Below are 15,293 nucleotides of genomic sequence, written 5' to 3'. Positions count from 1 at the left end.
TAATGGATAAGAGCCCACCATGTGACCTTTGACGTCACCCTGTAAATTATCTGTGCGTTTGTTTCTTTATTTTAACGAACAACTGAATGTAAGAGAACAGGAGCTTTCTCACTCGCTTTGTATGTCTTATTAATGTATGTATCCTATCTTCACTAAACAAGAGCCACATATTTTCCATTTTATAACGTGAAATGTTAGTTTGCAATCAGAAGTGAGAATTTAGTTATTTGTTAACTCGATGGAACTGGTGGCGGCAGACGTGGCCTCTGCGTGACCGGACTGCAACTTTTGGTTGCTGGATCTTGTGCCAAGTTATGACGACCGGATCTCATCAAAGAACGCAGTTTTCAATGCAGTGTTAAAAATACCGACATTGTTACTTTTAGTATTAGTACCAGTTAGCGGGGAGCCGCACATCAAGTGATTTCTGTTTTCGAGGTTAATTTCCTCTGACTGTATCGCTGTTACGTACATGAATAACACAAACATCACTTTTCATACGGAATGACAACACACTGTAGCAAGCTTCAGTTACATAAAAAAATGTTTTAGACAACTGCAAGTGAAATATTTTACCAATGCAGTGTGTTTACAAATGAGAGAGAGAGAGAGAGAGAGAGAGAGAGAGAGAGAGAGAGAGAGAGAGAGAGAGAGAGAGAGAGAGAGAATTTTCATACCTTCATTTATATTGCAGTTTGTTAGTCTTTAAAAATTACGTCAAACACAATTAAAAATGAATTATGTGGGAGTGACTGCACTTGCGTAGACTGGAGTATTCATTGTCAAGCATAAGGTAGGAAGCAATCGACTTCGTAGTTTGGGTACAATGAAATCAATAGATTCAGCGTTGATAGAAATCTTTGAAAGTCCAGTAAACAAACAAAACGATACTGCTTCTTCATACTAAAGAAATGCTTGCCTTCCTGTTAATATCGTCTTTTCGGTCCAATGAATTACGCATGTCACATTTAGCCCCTGAATTTTCTCCATGATGAAGCATGACAACATATAACCAAATTGCCAACTCTTAGGGAATGATGGCCGTCTTCCTCAACAGAAACGTCATTATAGTCACATACATCGAGTTCCGTTCTTGCATCCTTGACACACCCGTACTTAATAATGTACCAAATAATACACCTATTGTCCTCATCTTAATCTTTTCTCGAAAGTTTACATGAGGATGGATGCGTTTGAAAAACAATTGTAATTTTTGACGAGTCCTGTTTCATGCTTGACATTTTCATTATATTCAATTTGTTTTATCTCTGATATTGTGCAGCAAATTAAATCGTTTGAAATCTCATGTCTGTAAAGCTGTGGCTTTGAGTCATGGTGCAAAGGATAAGAACAATTCCTGTCTCGAACCAAGTACGTATGCTCTCTCTCTCTCTCTCCATTGTGTTGTTCTTTCGCCTTATTTTTCCATTTGACCATGATTTCATATAATACCCGTCTCATATTAAAACGTTGTTCTATTGGATAAACTAAATAGAGACCTTCGCGAGAAAGACTTTTTTTTTTTAAGTTGAACAAAGGAAGATCGACTGTTGACAAGACTGCGAATTTTGCTGTGGTTTCGCAACATTGTCAACTACGGTGACTCACCGCTGAAGGAATCATTCGACCGGAAAGACTTACTCAACATCACATACACATGAATAATAAGATTACTTTCCTTGATAATATCAGTTTTTTTCGTTTAGTTTCTATAGGCAAGACGTATTTGTCAAACTAATATTCAAAGTGTCTCTGGTTTTCGTAAGTAGAAGAACGCTACGAGCTACAATCAATATCGCCCAGTTTGGAGGACACTGCGGACAGTAGGTGTTCTTTCAAGGGATTGCTCTTAATTCAGGGCTCGGCCGCTGTAAGAACAGTTACGTACCTGACACGGGCAGTTGTAGGTATTATGCTACCTTGACACTGCAAGCATTGCACTTTCACCTCAAGAATTCGAATGCCTTTCAATAGATTAACAATTCACGCACAAACAAACACACGCATACACACATACACGCGCATTCACACACACACACACACACACACACACACACATCACACACACATACACATACATATATATATATATATATATATATATATATATATATATATATATATATATATATATATATATATATATATATATATAGTATAAGCGTGCGTTTGTGCGCAGATAACACCAGAATAGTGAAGGACGGGCAAATGACAAGGCAAGATCACCGCATTCAGCCATAAGGGATCGTTCTCAAAGTGAACACAGGAAGTCGAGAGTGACCTTTTTCATTCTAGTCATATCGAGAGATAACTTGGACCTGACAAAAATGGAAGATTTTTTTTCTATACTAACAGAGACCAACCCGGGTAAAACTTCTTTCAAGTTATCGTATATTTGATTTTAGTCTTAATTTGTTCAAGTTTACAGTGAAGGCGATCAAAATGTTTATCCTTTTTTTTTAGTGTATTTAAAAATGTTCTAGTTATCTTTTCATGTTAGTTTTACTTGATATAAATTTCAACGTGAATGTGTATAGGGCATATTTAAATTTCTTGTAACCTTTGGCTATTTTTGAGGCTCTGACCATAAGACAGATTTTCCTAGAGTTCAACACACACACACACATGCTCATATAAGGCATTTGTAAGCTTATGTACGCATACACTTACAGTATACACACATGCTTATAGCTTCATTAGTACAGAGTTATTGTTATATGGTTGAAACTTAACAGACACAACTTAGTCACTGTTTTAAGTAAATTAAAGGGAAAACGAATTGATCAAAAGTTTACTTTAACCTAAAGGTAAATGTTTTAGATAACAGTGCGAGATATTTGTGATCATTTACTATATTGTACGTCCGTATGAAATTAACTGGTCTCCATACTGCCAGATTAATTTTGCATTTAGGGATAATAAATTTATTTATGATTTCAATATATTGATTTATTACCCTAGCGTTCTTTTGGGAAAGAAAATTTGTGGCAATTTTTTTACTCAAACTATACTACTATGACTAGATTTGACATGCAAGGTAATTCGTCGCCATGAAATTAATTGCAAGATAATGATTTTATAAAATTAATGTCCAATATAATAGAATCGGCGATAATCTGGATATTTTCTATTCTAACCAGGGGTCTGAAATTGAGCTTAATTTTTGGGCAATAATGCAGGGTTTCTTAAAGTGAATTACATTTACTGGTTAGTCAGGTCAGTGAACCATGTGGTTTGGCTCGAACACATCTCTCTCTCTCTTTTTGACCGGGAGGCACTTTACGTCCTGTCATCACTAGTATTGTTCTTTCTCTCTCTCCCTCTCTCTGCATCCTTCCCTGACTACCTTGCATACTGAGGGGTGATCTTCGGTAATCTGCTGACTATATGAATATCAGCGTGCCAGAGGTAATTTATGTTCATATAATGTTTGCTTGTTTATTAAGAATTTTTCTATGGAAATGAAAAGGCGTCAGCTGCAATGAGACTAGTTTTTCTTTTTGTATATGTCTGGTCCCTCGCATAAGTTGATTTTATTTCAGATCTCCAGATGTTTGGTCTCTGTAGTGAATATATAATCCTGGGTCCTCTGGTTTGGTGGACATCACAAATTATGGTAGCGTGACAAACAAAAAGCTTGAGAGACCTGTAGTTTATACCGAAGATGTAATTTTTTACTCTGCAAAGCTCATCTGTTCTTTTTGGTTAGAAATGTATTATTCTTCATTTATATCACCATGTAAGGATGATTAAAGATTCCGAGCGATGCCTTCTTACAGGGCTTTTATTTGCCTTATCTCTTCCTAAAGACCTTGACGTGTATTGCACACTTCAAGGGCAGATTATAAATTTCTTGTGTGTCCTTGTTCTTAGCAACAATTTATGGACTACATTTTTCATTCTTTTTTTTATGAATTCTTCTATAATGCTGTCCTTCTATCGATCACCGGACAGGAATTATTGGATCCAGCCCAGTTCCTCGCAGAGAGATTTCCAGCTACGACGATGAGAGAATGCGGCTCATGTAGACAAAAACCACGAAACGTTAATAGGACTCACTTTTATTCTGCTCTAGTGTTCAGGTATTTTCCAGTCAGGAAATGGATTTGTTTGTCTCGTGCTTTACAGGCACACAGGGAAAGGTAAGACGTTTCTTTGCTCATCTCTGTTGTATGAGCAAAAACCAGAACTTTCACAGAAAACTAAGTTCTGGAATTCTTAATCCTTTTTTATAGCAAAGAAAAAAAAATGCTGATGTACTTGGCATAAGTGGCAGGTGTCAGTGCCTTGTAAAGATTTCATTCGATTATGGCCATATATACATTAGTAAATAAGTCTATGGGAGCAGATCCCATTACTGTGTCATCTGTCTTGTGGAATAGTTTCCCTTTGTTTGATAAAATGTGTGCTTCCATTGTGCAAAAATGCATAAGTGTATCTTTTCTAATGTTACATGGATGGTTTTGACAACGAAAAAAATTCTTGAATAAATTCTCCAAATCCTTTGTCACTTTGTGGGGTTGTTTTCTTCAAGAGGTTAATAAACTCTGATCTTTCCTAGATAGTGACCCTCAGCAAAGTTCGGGGGTTGTTATCTAATATTTCTTGGGGGTCATTATCTTTACGATATTTACAGTCTTTTGTTCATGTTTTTATGGTCATCCCCACGGGCTTGTACTAAACACGCCACAAAAGTGGATACATACTGGGTTAAAACCCTTGTGGGTCACTATCTAGGAAAGATCCATAAACTCTGCTGAGATCAGAATGAATGGTATCCTGGTCCAGTGGTTAAGCACCTCTGTTCCTATACTGTACCCTGAATTCATAACCATATGAAGTGCAAAATGTTAATAGCTAGTGATACACTTCACGAGGAATTGTTTGATGACAGAATTATCATCAGAAATTATCATACTCTCCCATTTATAGTTAGTGCTGATCAACTTTCTGAATCCTTGTACCTACATATAACCTTTTCTTCAATATTTGAACTCCTTCTCATCTGATAATACAAGATGTCAAAAGTATGTATCCATCTTTATGTTTCATCCACATCATATACATAACCCCAAGAACATTGCTAACAATATGCCTTAAAAGACATAGGGCATAAAGGCTTACATAAGGTAGTTTATGTTAAAGGGTCCAAGTTTTCTTCAAATGTGGGATTTATTACCAAATATAGTAACCCCTCAACTTGTTGGACTTCTTTAATTATCAGATACAACGTACAGTATCATGATGGTTTTTTGCTAAACTGCTTTTTTTAGATGTTTTTGTAGTCAAACTCTTTAAACACAATGACAGATATAAAACAGTTTAGTTTATGTCAAAAGTCATATGTTAGCTATAGGCTGTCTTGAATATTCAAGTGTGGGGTACACTGTAGGGACTTGGATACTTATCAGAAGGCCAGAACCCCAACGTCTTATAACAGGGGAGGGGGCGACTCGATGGCAGTAAAACAAGTTAATTCTCACCAGTTACCAAGATTTATGTTCTTCATTATATGTGACACAAGAGATTATGAAACATATGCTACTGCAAAGACAAATTCTTAATAATCAGAAAAGTCACAGAAGTTGTATGGAGCTAATGTCCAAAAATCTTCTTATACAGCAAATTGCCTATTTTCTGTTTTCAACAAATTACCAAGTATACAGCAAATTACCTATTTTCTGTTTTCAACAAATTGCCGAGTACATGAAGTTGATGCAAATGTTAAAATATGTTGGAGCCCTGTTCATATGGGTATTCATGGACATGAGGATCCAGTGGAGCAACCAAGGCTGCAACAATTATAACCTGATAAATTATAGCTGTTCCTGTGAGCGATTCTCTAGCATTATTGAAACTCATTGTCCTTAATAAATGGCAGAATTTACATTATACAGAATAGTAGTAACAAATAAATTCAGATTAAAACCACCCTAGCAGGAATGTCATTAATAATGTTGAATTGACCCTAAAAGTGTCACAGCTACTCTACTTTCAATGGTCTTGATTCACTGATGGTAATGCATTGTTAGCGTGTCATCAAAGAAGGTACTTCTTGAGCACAAAATTTTCCTATACAACATGGATGACTTCATTACTAATCCTGAGTGGAAACCATCAAGTGGGGATTTAAGTTCAGTACAGGAGTGGAAGTCATGTGGTACCAGGTTGGTTGAGTAGCAGGCAAAGCACAATAATTCAAAGTCATGGCTGGTCACATCAGCCATTGCTACCAACTCACAGCATTTTCTATTTCATCTTGGCTGTTTTCTTAATCATTGTAATTTCTCATTACTGTAATGGTGTGGCAGTTTTGCACGTAGTCTTTTGTTTTAAGAATCCCATAAAACTGAGGTTATCACTTCACCATGAGATACTCCAGGCTTGAATGTCTGGAGGGTGAAGAACTATGGTGTGTCAATGCTTACAGTATTTTGAATTACTGATCTCACTTTGGAAATTGTCTGGATCAACCAGGAAGTGAGTCAGAGGTTCCTGGATGTTCCAGTTCTCATCAGCTTCTGTTCTGGTATTGCCATTGATACCACACTGACCAAACATTGATGACCATGGTCTTAATTATTTGCAATTCAGTCAAACGTCTGTCATCCTAAACTACTTACCAACAAAAGTACGGTAGCTATTTGAATGTACTGATTGGGTAGTCTTTGTCTGTGCCAACACTGTCCAACTTTAATTTAGAAGCCCACTTCTTACTCATGGAGTAGGAAGGGTAGTCCTCATCAAGTGTGATGACCATACTTACATGGATTTCCTTGAGGGCCATACACTTCGTTTGCACATACTTAGTCATGTAGCTGCCTTATTTTTTGTCCATTTTTAAACTCTGCTTGTGTTTCATGACTTTGAAATGTGCCTGACATGTAATAAAGGACAACATAATGTGATCTTGTGTATAGTCATATTAGTAGTTATAAAATGCAGTTGCAACAAAAAGTCTTAGTGCTCTTTCCAGGTGGGGGCAAGAACTTTTTGAATTACCCTATGTTATGGAGTTATTTAATACAAAAACTATGTCACATTCAAGAAATTATTTCTTTTATTAAATTACATAGTCATATTCGTTTGACCCTGGATATATAATGACCACTCAATGACACAATGCATGTGTAAAGATTAACATGTTATCAGTAAAACATGATTTATGTTACTCCTAATTTCAAACAATGGTGAATGAGGTGTCTTAGGCACAGATAATTTAGATAACTTTTTGGTTTGATTCTCCACCATTTTCCAAGAAATCATAGTGCTTCCCATAGTCTGCATAATGGTCTTTCTAACCACAACCAAAGAATTTTCTGAAGAATTTGTAATTAATTGCATGTTATAATTTTCAAGTTTTAGAACCCAATTCTAAAGCCAACCCTCTGAACTCAGCAATCTGGTTAAACTATTAAATACACTTATAGAGTAAAGATACATACAACTTAGCATACTGCATTTAAAAGTAAAAGGGTACACTAAACCTGTTGGTAGAATGGAACAATGTCTGCCTATACACAATACATAAAACCACAAAGTGACCATTATAAGATATCAAGGGAGCAGTTAACTATTTATGAATTATAATAGCTATAACATAAAAAAAAAAAGAACCAAATACTGACATGGGAGAGACCAAGGGGAAGAGGTGATGGTGACAAAGGAAAAAGCAATCAAAAGAATAATGGATACAGATCAGAGAGTAAGAGGTCTAATCAGGACGTAAGTGCTTTTAGCAAGGGAGACATGAGCTCTTATATGAAGAAGTTTCTATCTGTAGTGTAAACCTTGCTTCACTTGCTTTTAATACACAGTCAAAGCTTAGTGTGCTACTTCTAGTAAAGAAGAACTTCTTTATCTAATCATTTTTTCACTTGTTCTTAACAGCCATTCAGAACTTTGAACCCTTTACTAGGGAAGACCTCTATTATGTTATCCCTGCTTTACTTGTTTCAAACAACTTGGTGTGGCTCCTCTACTTGGAGAGACCTACATCATTTAATCCTGGCTTTAAAGTGGGTCCCCACTTATTTGTGGTTCAGCAATCGCGCACTTAGTTACTCGAGTATTTTTCTATGGAACATATCTCCAAATATATGGGAGAAAATTTGCCACTTCGTGGATTTGTCCATGTGACATATACCCAAATATATCGTAGGAAGTTCACCACTTCGCGGATATAGAAACACTTTTAATATATCATTTTAAAGTTTAAGATTAAGATAACAGTACAGGAAATCATATGGGTGCTCAACTGTGATCAATGTTGAATGAAGATGATGATGGTGAATTAGCTGTACATATATGTACCTGCAAAAAACAGTACAGTATGTCAAACACCAAATACAGTACTGCATACCTTAAACTATCATGCTAAAACACTTTATTGTAATATTATTTCAAAGTTTTAAGATTAAGATTAAACCATATGGGTACTCACCAGCGATTAATTATTGAACGAAGATGATGATGATGAATTAACAGTGAAGTATGTACAGTACTATAGACTCTTCAGTTACTGTAGTACAGTGTACAGTACTCACAATCTAGAATACCTGTAAAAAATAGAGTACTGTATGTCAAACACCAAATAAATTATACTATACCTTAAACTATCATGCTAAAACACTTTATTATCATTTTAAAGTTTAATATTAAGATTACGTAAATCATATGGGTACTCACCAGTGATCAATGTTGAATGAAGATGATGATAAATTAACTGTGCAGTATGTACAGTGCTGTAGACTCTTCGGTTACTGTAGTGCAGTGTATAGTACTCACAATCTAGAATATCTGTCAAAAATAGAATACAGTATGTCAAACACCAAACACATTGTACTGTACCCTAAACTATCATGCTAAAACACTTTAATATCATTTCAAACTTTAATACTAAGATTACGTAGATCAAATGGGTACTCACCAGTGATCAATGTTGACTGAAGATGATGATGATGAATTAGATGTGCAGTCCGATGAATGACAATGAAGATATGACTGCACAGGAAAGCAGAGGAGTTACATCTCCTTTGGGGGCAGCTCTTCTCCCTCTTTAGGGGGCACTTCAGTCACCACTTACACTTCAGGGGTTTTGAGAGGCTTTGAAGGGGCCTTCTTCACCGCTGAAAAATAACTGGTGATAGGCAGCTGCTGTCTGCTTCTTCATGCTGCTGAGGAGGTTTGTATAGGGCCTCAGTAACCCATCAAGGCCACTATTGAACTTTACAGTGTATTCTATGTTAGGATCCTAAGCCATAATCTCCTCCTCCTCCTTGAATGTCCTCATAAATTCAGTCCAAAGACAGACCCCTCATCCTCCTCCTTGTCCCTGAACCTGCCGTGTCTTCGTCCTTGCTAGTAGGCTTAGTCAGGTCTTCTAAATCCTGGTCTGTCAGGGGGCAGAGTGGGCATCAATTAGGGTTCCGACTTCATCCTCAGTGGTGTCATCGAATCCTTCTCCACCAAGGATCTCCACCAATTGGACTGCCTTGTCAACGGCAGAATGATGAATTTCTTGAGGACAAAGCCCTTGTAATCGTGCACATGCTCCAGCCACAACTTCTTCAGCACACATTTAGGTTCTCTTTCTTCATATCCCTCAACGATTGGCCAATGACGGTCAGACATGTGGCAGTCGTGAATTTCTGCCAATACATCTTCAGTGTAAATTCAGTCATCGTCCATTGCCTTCACATGGTGGTTGAGGGAGTTCCGAGTGTAGAGTGCCTTGAAGGCATGGATCATGCCCTGGTCCATAGGCTGGAGGAAAGAGGTGGTGTTGGCAGGGAGGAACTTGAGCTGGACTCCGTCGTAACAGAGATCCAGAGGGTGGCCACTAGAATTATCCATAATCAACAACACCTTGAACTCCATGCCCAAGTCGTTGAGGTATTCCTTAACTTTAGGGATGAAGCTCTGATGGAACCAGTGATCCATAAGGACTTTGGTGATCCAGGCCTTGGGGTTATGCATACAAAACACTGGCAGCATGTGCTTGTTCTTATTCTTGAGGGCCCTGGGGTTTGCAGACTTGTAAATGAGTCCTGGGTTTCAGCATGAAGCTGGCTGCACTGCCACACATGATGAGGGTAACCCTATCCTTCTGTGCCTTGAAGGCGGGGGCTCTGGCTTCGTCCTTCATGATATACATTTATGAAGACATCTTCTTCCAGAAGAGGCTGGTCTCATCCATACTGAACCCCTGGAATACAGTAAAGGATTTTAAAATTAATAAAGTACTTAAAGTTAAAGACACTGAAAATTGTAAAAAACAAGGGAATTCATTTAAAAAAATGTAATAAAAAGTATATAAAATTGTATCAAGTTAAACCAACCTGTTCTGGATGGTAGCCATTATTGCTGACTATCTTCTTGGAGGTATTGGGATATTCGCTTCTTCTTCTTCTTCTTCTCTTAGTATTTGTATTTGTACATTGTAAATAATTAATTACATAATTATGTACCTGACTGTATTCACGAGTAATGGCAGGATACTGCAGCGAAACTGTTCCCTGATCTAAGCATATCCATAAGTTTTACATTCTGCTGGAGGGTCATGACCTACCCCTGCCGCTTAGGCTCTTTGCCAGAGGCCTTAGCAGGAGCAGGGCATTTTGGAGCCATCTTACTGAAGATATGAATGTACTGTATGGTACATGAACAAATGCACTACACAACCAACATGAATTTGGTATACAACACACAGAAGCAATGTGGTGAACTGAGAGATAGAGATGTGTTGTACTGTGAACTGTTTTTTGGCTTGGGGAGAACATTTAAAAAAAATTTATTGATTACTGTATTTTGCTGTTTACAGTAATACAGTATTACAGTACTGTACTGTAATATTTGAAAATTTTTACAATACAGTAAATAATTTTTTATCATTAAAAATATATTTAGTCACGAAAATAACACAAAAATAGATCGACATGACGTAAACAAACCTACTATTTCACTTGGAGGAAAGCACTGTACAGGAATTACATCATTCTGCAAACTACCCACATATTTCAGATATGCTCTACTATCATCCTAAAACACTACTACTGTAATATCATTTCAAAATCATCTTACAGTACAGAAATATATCAATAAAATGCAAAGTTGTGCAGTCAACGATGCTCAAAGCATAGGATGTGCATATGACCTGACATCCCAGGTTCGCTTTCTAGCATCAGCATAGTTCTCTGTGTATGATCACATTACTCTCTAAATTGTGCATACACACAAAGTACAGTACATATCTTCATGGATCGTACCACTGTAAGATGCCTCCTAAATGCCCTGCTTCTTCTACGGCTTATGGGAAAGAGCCTAAATGTCGAGGAATGTTATAGCGTACAGGGAGAGGGCAGAAGTTATTGATATGTTGTGTGAGGGGAAAAGTTATGCTGAAGTAGTGGCCCATCATGGCATGCCCGAGAGTGTCATCTTCGTGATTGAGAAGGAAGAAAATGTTGCCACCATCATTCATTTACTCTCTGGCCCCCTGATGGCAGCGAATTTGGAACAATTTAAAGGTCTGTCCCAAATTCTCAGGAAAGGCATAGGATCCTAATATGCAATGCTCCATAAACGTTTCAAATGTCATTGATGCTGCCATGGTGCCCTATAATAACCTCCTCATCAGCATGAAGTAGTACATGGCCATGATGCATCTTCCTGAACCCCTGAAGAAGTCCATGAAATGACTGAAGTGCCTTGAAGAAGGGGAAGAGGTGCCCTCAGAGGAGATGAAACTCTTCTGCTTTGCTGTGCAGTCATATCATCATTCATTCATTGGACTGCACAGCTAATTCATCGTCATCGTCCTCAGTCAATGTTGATCACTGGTGAGTACTCAAATGATTTATGTAATCTTATATTAAACATTTTTAATATGCATATGTATTTTGTTTACTCTATCTCCCTACCTCTCAATGTTTCCCCTGTAAAAGAAAATGGGGTGGCATGAATAGTACTGTAAGAAAGAAAATGAGCATGCCTGAATACTGTATAGGCAGGGAACTTGATTAGTTTTCACGTGTAGCTGTAAGCCATATATATTTTTAAGGGTAACATTGTAAGATGACTTTGAAATTACATTAAGGTGTTTTAGGATGATAGTTTAAGGTATATTTGGTGTTTGAACTATTAAAATAGGCAGTTATAAGTGTTTTTTATAGGGGTGTTCCAACTTATTGCAGATTTTCGCTTATCACGAAATATGTGGGATCCACTTTAGTTGTTTTCAACAACTATCTAGAACTTAGTATGCCCATCTTACCTGCACTGACGGGTCATAAATACCCAAATGGGGTACCTCTTACAGTGTGCCTCATGCAGCACACTGCAGATGGTACCAAGTGTTCTACTTAATGTCCCTTGCAGGCCAGCTACATTGCTGTCTACTTTCTACTTCATATTTTTTCCCTTTAGCCTTTTCTATAATGGGTGTCCAGCTGCTTTAACTTTACCTTGCTACAATCTTCACTTTTCCGTAAGAGCAAATTCTTTCGGGAAGCATTGTGAGAAACTGGAAATCTGAATTAGTGGTTTCAATCGAAATGCTGTATAATACAATAATAATAAGATAAACTGTACATAAAAGTAGGAGAGATTATGATTTGTTTGAACACATGTAATTTTAAGGAATGGTCACATAAAATGAATATTGCAATACCTCTTCACAATACAATAATGAAATACAATAAAACAGGAAACTGAAATCCAAAATGCAACATTACAGTTTTATTTTCTTAAAAATTAACAATGCCAAAACTAAAAAAAGTAAAATATCAAAATTATTAAAAACCAACAAATTAGTATAAACAATGTTAATTTATACAGGTCAATTTAGATATCATCATTAGTTTTACTGAAGAACAGTAACATTATGCCCATCCAGTTCATCTAAAAACATAACAGAAAATATATCATTGAAGAACTCAGGGTAATATTCACATGCTCGCTTACAATCAGAGTTGAAATTAGCTTCCAATAATTGAGGTTCCATGGTCCTGTTTTCTGGGGATATAAGAGAAAAGAACAATAAATGAACAGTAAAGATCATCTACTTTCAGTTAACCTATTTTACTAATGATAAATCTCATATAATCATAAAACAGTACTTTAAGTGATCTTGAATTTTAATGTAATGTTTACGTTATGGCTATATTGGAATGGAATATAAAAATAGGCCAAAGGTCACGTGCTGGGACCTCTGAGGTCATTAAGTGCTGAAAGGGAAATCGAGATTAAAAAAATTTTAAAGGTGCAAGGAGGAAAACCTCACAGTTGCACTATGAGACAACTGCTAAGAGAGGGTGGAAATAAGATGGAAGAAAGAGTATGAACAGAGGTACAGTAACAGGAGCAAAAGAGGTTGCAGCTAAGGTTGAAAGGACGCTGCAAAGAACCTTACGTAATGCCTATAGTACACTGTGCAAGGTGCACTGACAGCACTACCCACCATGGGAGTTATGGCTATAAACAAAATTATTTATTCACTTAACAGTTTACCAGTTGTTATCTGATGACAAGAAAACATGAGCTCTGATTCTACAAAGGGGATAACTATGGAAATATTTTGGTACAGGATGAAATATGAAGTTTTCATAATAAAACTAATATTGTAATACTTACCTGAACACCTGAATTAGCCCTGGTTACCTACCAGCCTGAACTATATCCCCAACTCATTACCCACTAAGTGGGTAATTAACTGTCAGCGTTACCAACGCTTATAGGAAAATCTTCTCAAATGAGTTACCTAGCGTACCGTTGGCAACGCTGCTGCAAGTCCCGGCTGTGTATGGCCGAGATTCCCAATTGCGTTATTCATTAATCAGATTGAAGTGGGGAGGAGGGTGGGAATCATTCAGGTGATCAGGTGGTAAGTATGACAATATTAGTTTTATTATGAAAACTTTATATTGCAATACACTCCCTGAACACCTGAATTAGCCCGATTAACAAAATTTAGTGGAGATGGGTTCAATTAAGTCAGACCGACCTACCAACAAGTAAAGCAGGTAACTCATTATCGTCTACTATGCATATAAAAGCAAACCTCACCTGGTTGTCTACTCGGCAGGTGGGGATGCCTGAAAGGAGAGAGTACCCTTAACGTCAGTCTCGAGTCACGGTACTGTCTGGGTCGAGCTACTTCCCATGTGGTATTCAAAGAAAACCTCCCACGGAAGAAGGGAAACTAACTCCCATGTGGCTAATCAAAGCCTCGCATGTAGCGGAGCCTGGCAAACCTCCCATGTGGCTATTGGTAGCCTCTCATGTATGGAGGGGAACGACGAGCCTCCCATGTGGCTATTGTAGCCTCTCATGTACGGAGGATAAGTTGAGTGTGCAGTCGGAGCTTCCAAATCATTGCCGTCCGTCACCGTCGATGCTGTGCCGAATGGGTGAATAAATCGAGCTGAGAACCACCTGGATATACCTAACCTCATTTAATTGTAAAATCTTGTGTTCCGTAAATGAATTCCGATTCACTGACAGTTCTACTCACCTATCTTATGCTGTCTAACCTTGCCCCTACTCTCCCCACCCCCACCCTTAGTTTACCCTTTACTAAAGAATTGAATTGGCCGCCACAAAAGGACCCAGCGAGTAACCCTTTTCCGATGAAAATTGAATGTCCTTAAGGTAGAAAGAAGTGAAAACTGATACTGATTTCCAAGTTGCTGCTTCTAAAATTGCAGACACTGAGAAATTCTTGAGAAATGCTGACGATGTCGCCACCCCTCTAATACTATGAGCTCTTGGGCGCTCAGAGGAGTTCGATGGTTCCGAAAGAGTTGAAGAATTTGCCGACGCTTGTTGTATCACCTCTCTTAAGAAAAAACTAATAGCATTCTTCGAGATCGAGCACGAAGGACATCTGGGAGAAACAAATAGCGTTCTCGGGCAAGGCAACATCTTTTCTGTGTGTAATAAATAAGCCTTCAGCACCCTGACCGGACATAATAGCATTTCTGAAGCGTCACCTCCTACGAAATCTTCTAAAGACGTTACTCTAAACGCTCTGGGTAAAGGATTCGATTCCGATTCCGATTTAGCTACGAATTCCGGCAAATATGACAGAAAAATATCTTTCCCTGAGAAAGATACAGTTCTTGAAACAGCCCGAATCTCTCCTACTCTTCTAGCTGTGGCCAGTGCAACTAGAAATAATACCTTCTTCGTTAACTGTCTTAATGACAGTGCTTCTAATGGCTCGTATTCTGACGACCTAAGGAGAGTTAATACCGCCGCTAAATCCCACGATGGTGCCCGAAAAGGAAGAACTG

The 15,293-nt window shown here is 37.7% G+C and overlaps 1 protein-coding gene across 1 annotated transcript in view; it reads right to left on the bottom strand.

The window, feature by feature from the left end:
• Positions 1–12,723: 12,723 nt before the first annotated feature.
• The window catches only part of TTLL12 (Tubulin tyrosine ligase-like 12), a 99,806-nt gene continuing 97,236 nt past the window's right edge, over positions 12,724–15,293 (bottom strand). Inside the window, 1 exon segment of the mRNA XM_067084220.1 lies at positions 12,724–13,014. Within this exon segment, the coding sequence (XP_066940321.1) occupies positions 12,863–13,014 (152 nt within the window). The 3' untranslated portion in view covers positions 12,724–12,862.

The sequence above is a fragment of the Macrobrachium rosenbergii genome, chromosome 41 (genome assembly GCF_040412425.1).
Source record: "Macrobrachium rosenbergii isolate ZJJX-2024 chromosome 41, ASM4041242v1, whole genome shotgun sequence".
Lineage (NCBI taxonomy): Eukaryota > Metazoa > Arthropoda > Malacostraca > Decapoda > Palaemonidae > Macrobrachium > Macrobrachium rosenbergii.
Note: the sequence above shows the minus strand (reverse complement) of the source record. Positions and strands in the feature narration are given on the sequence as shown.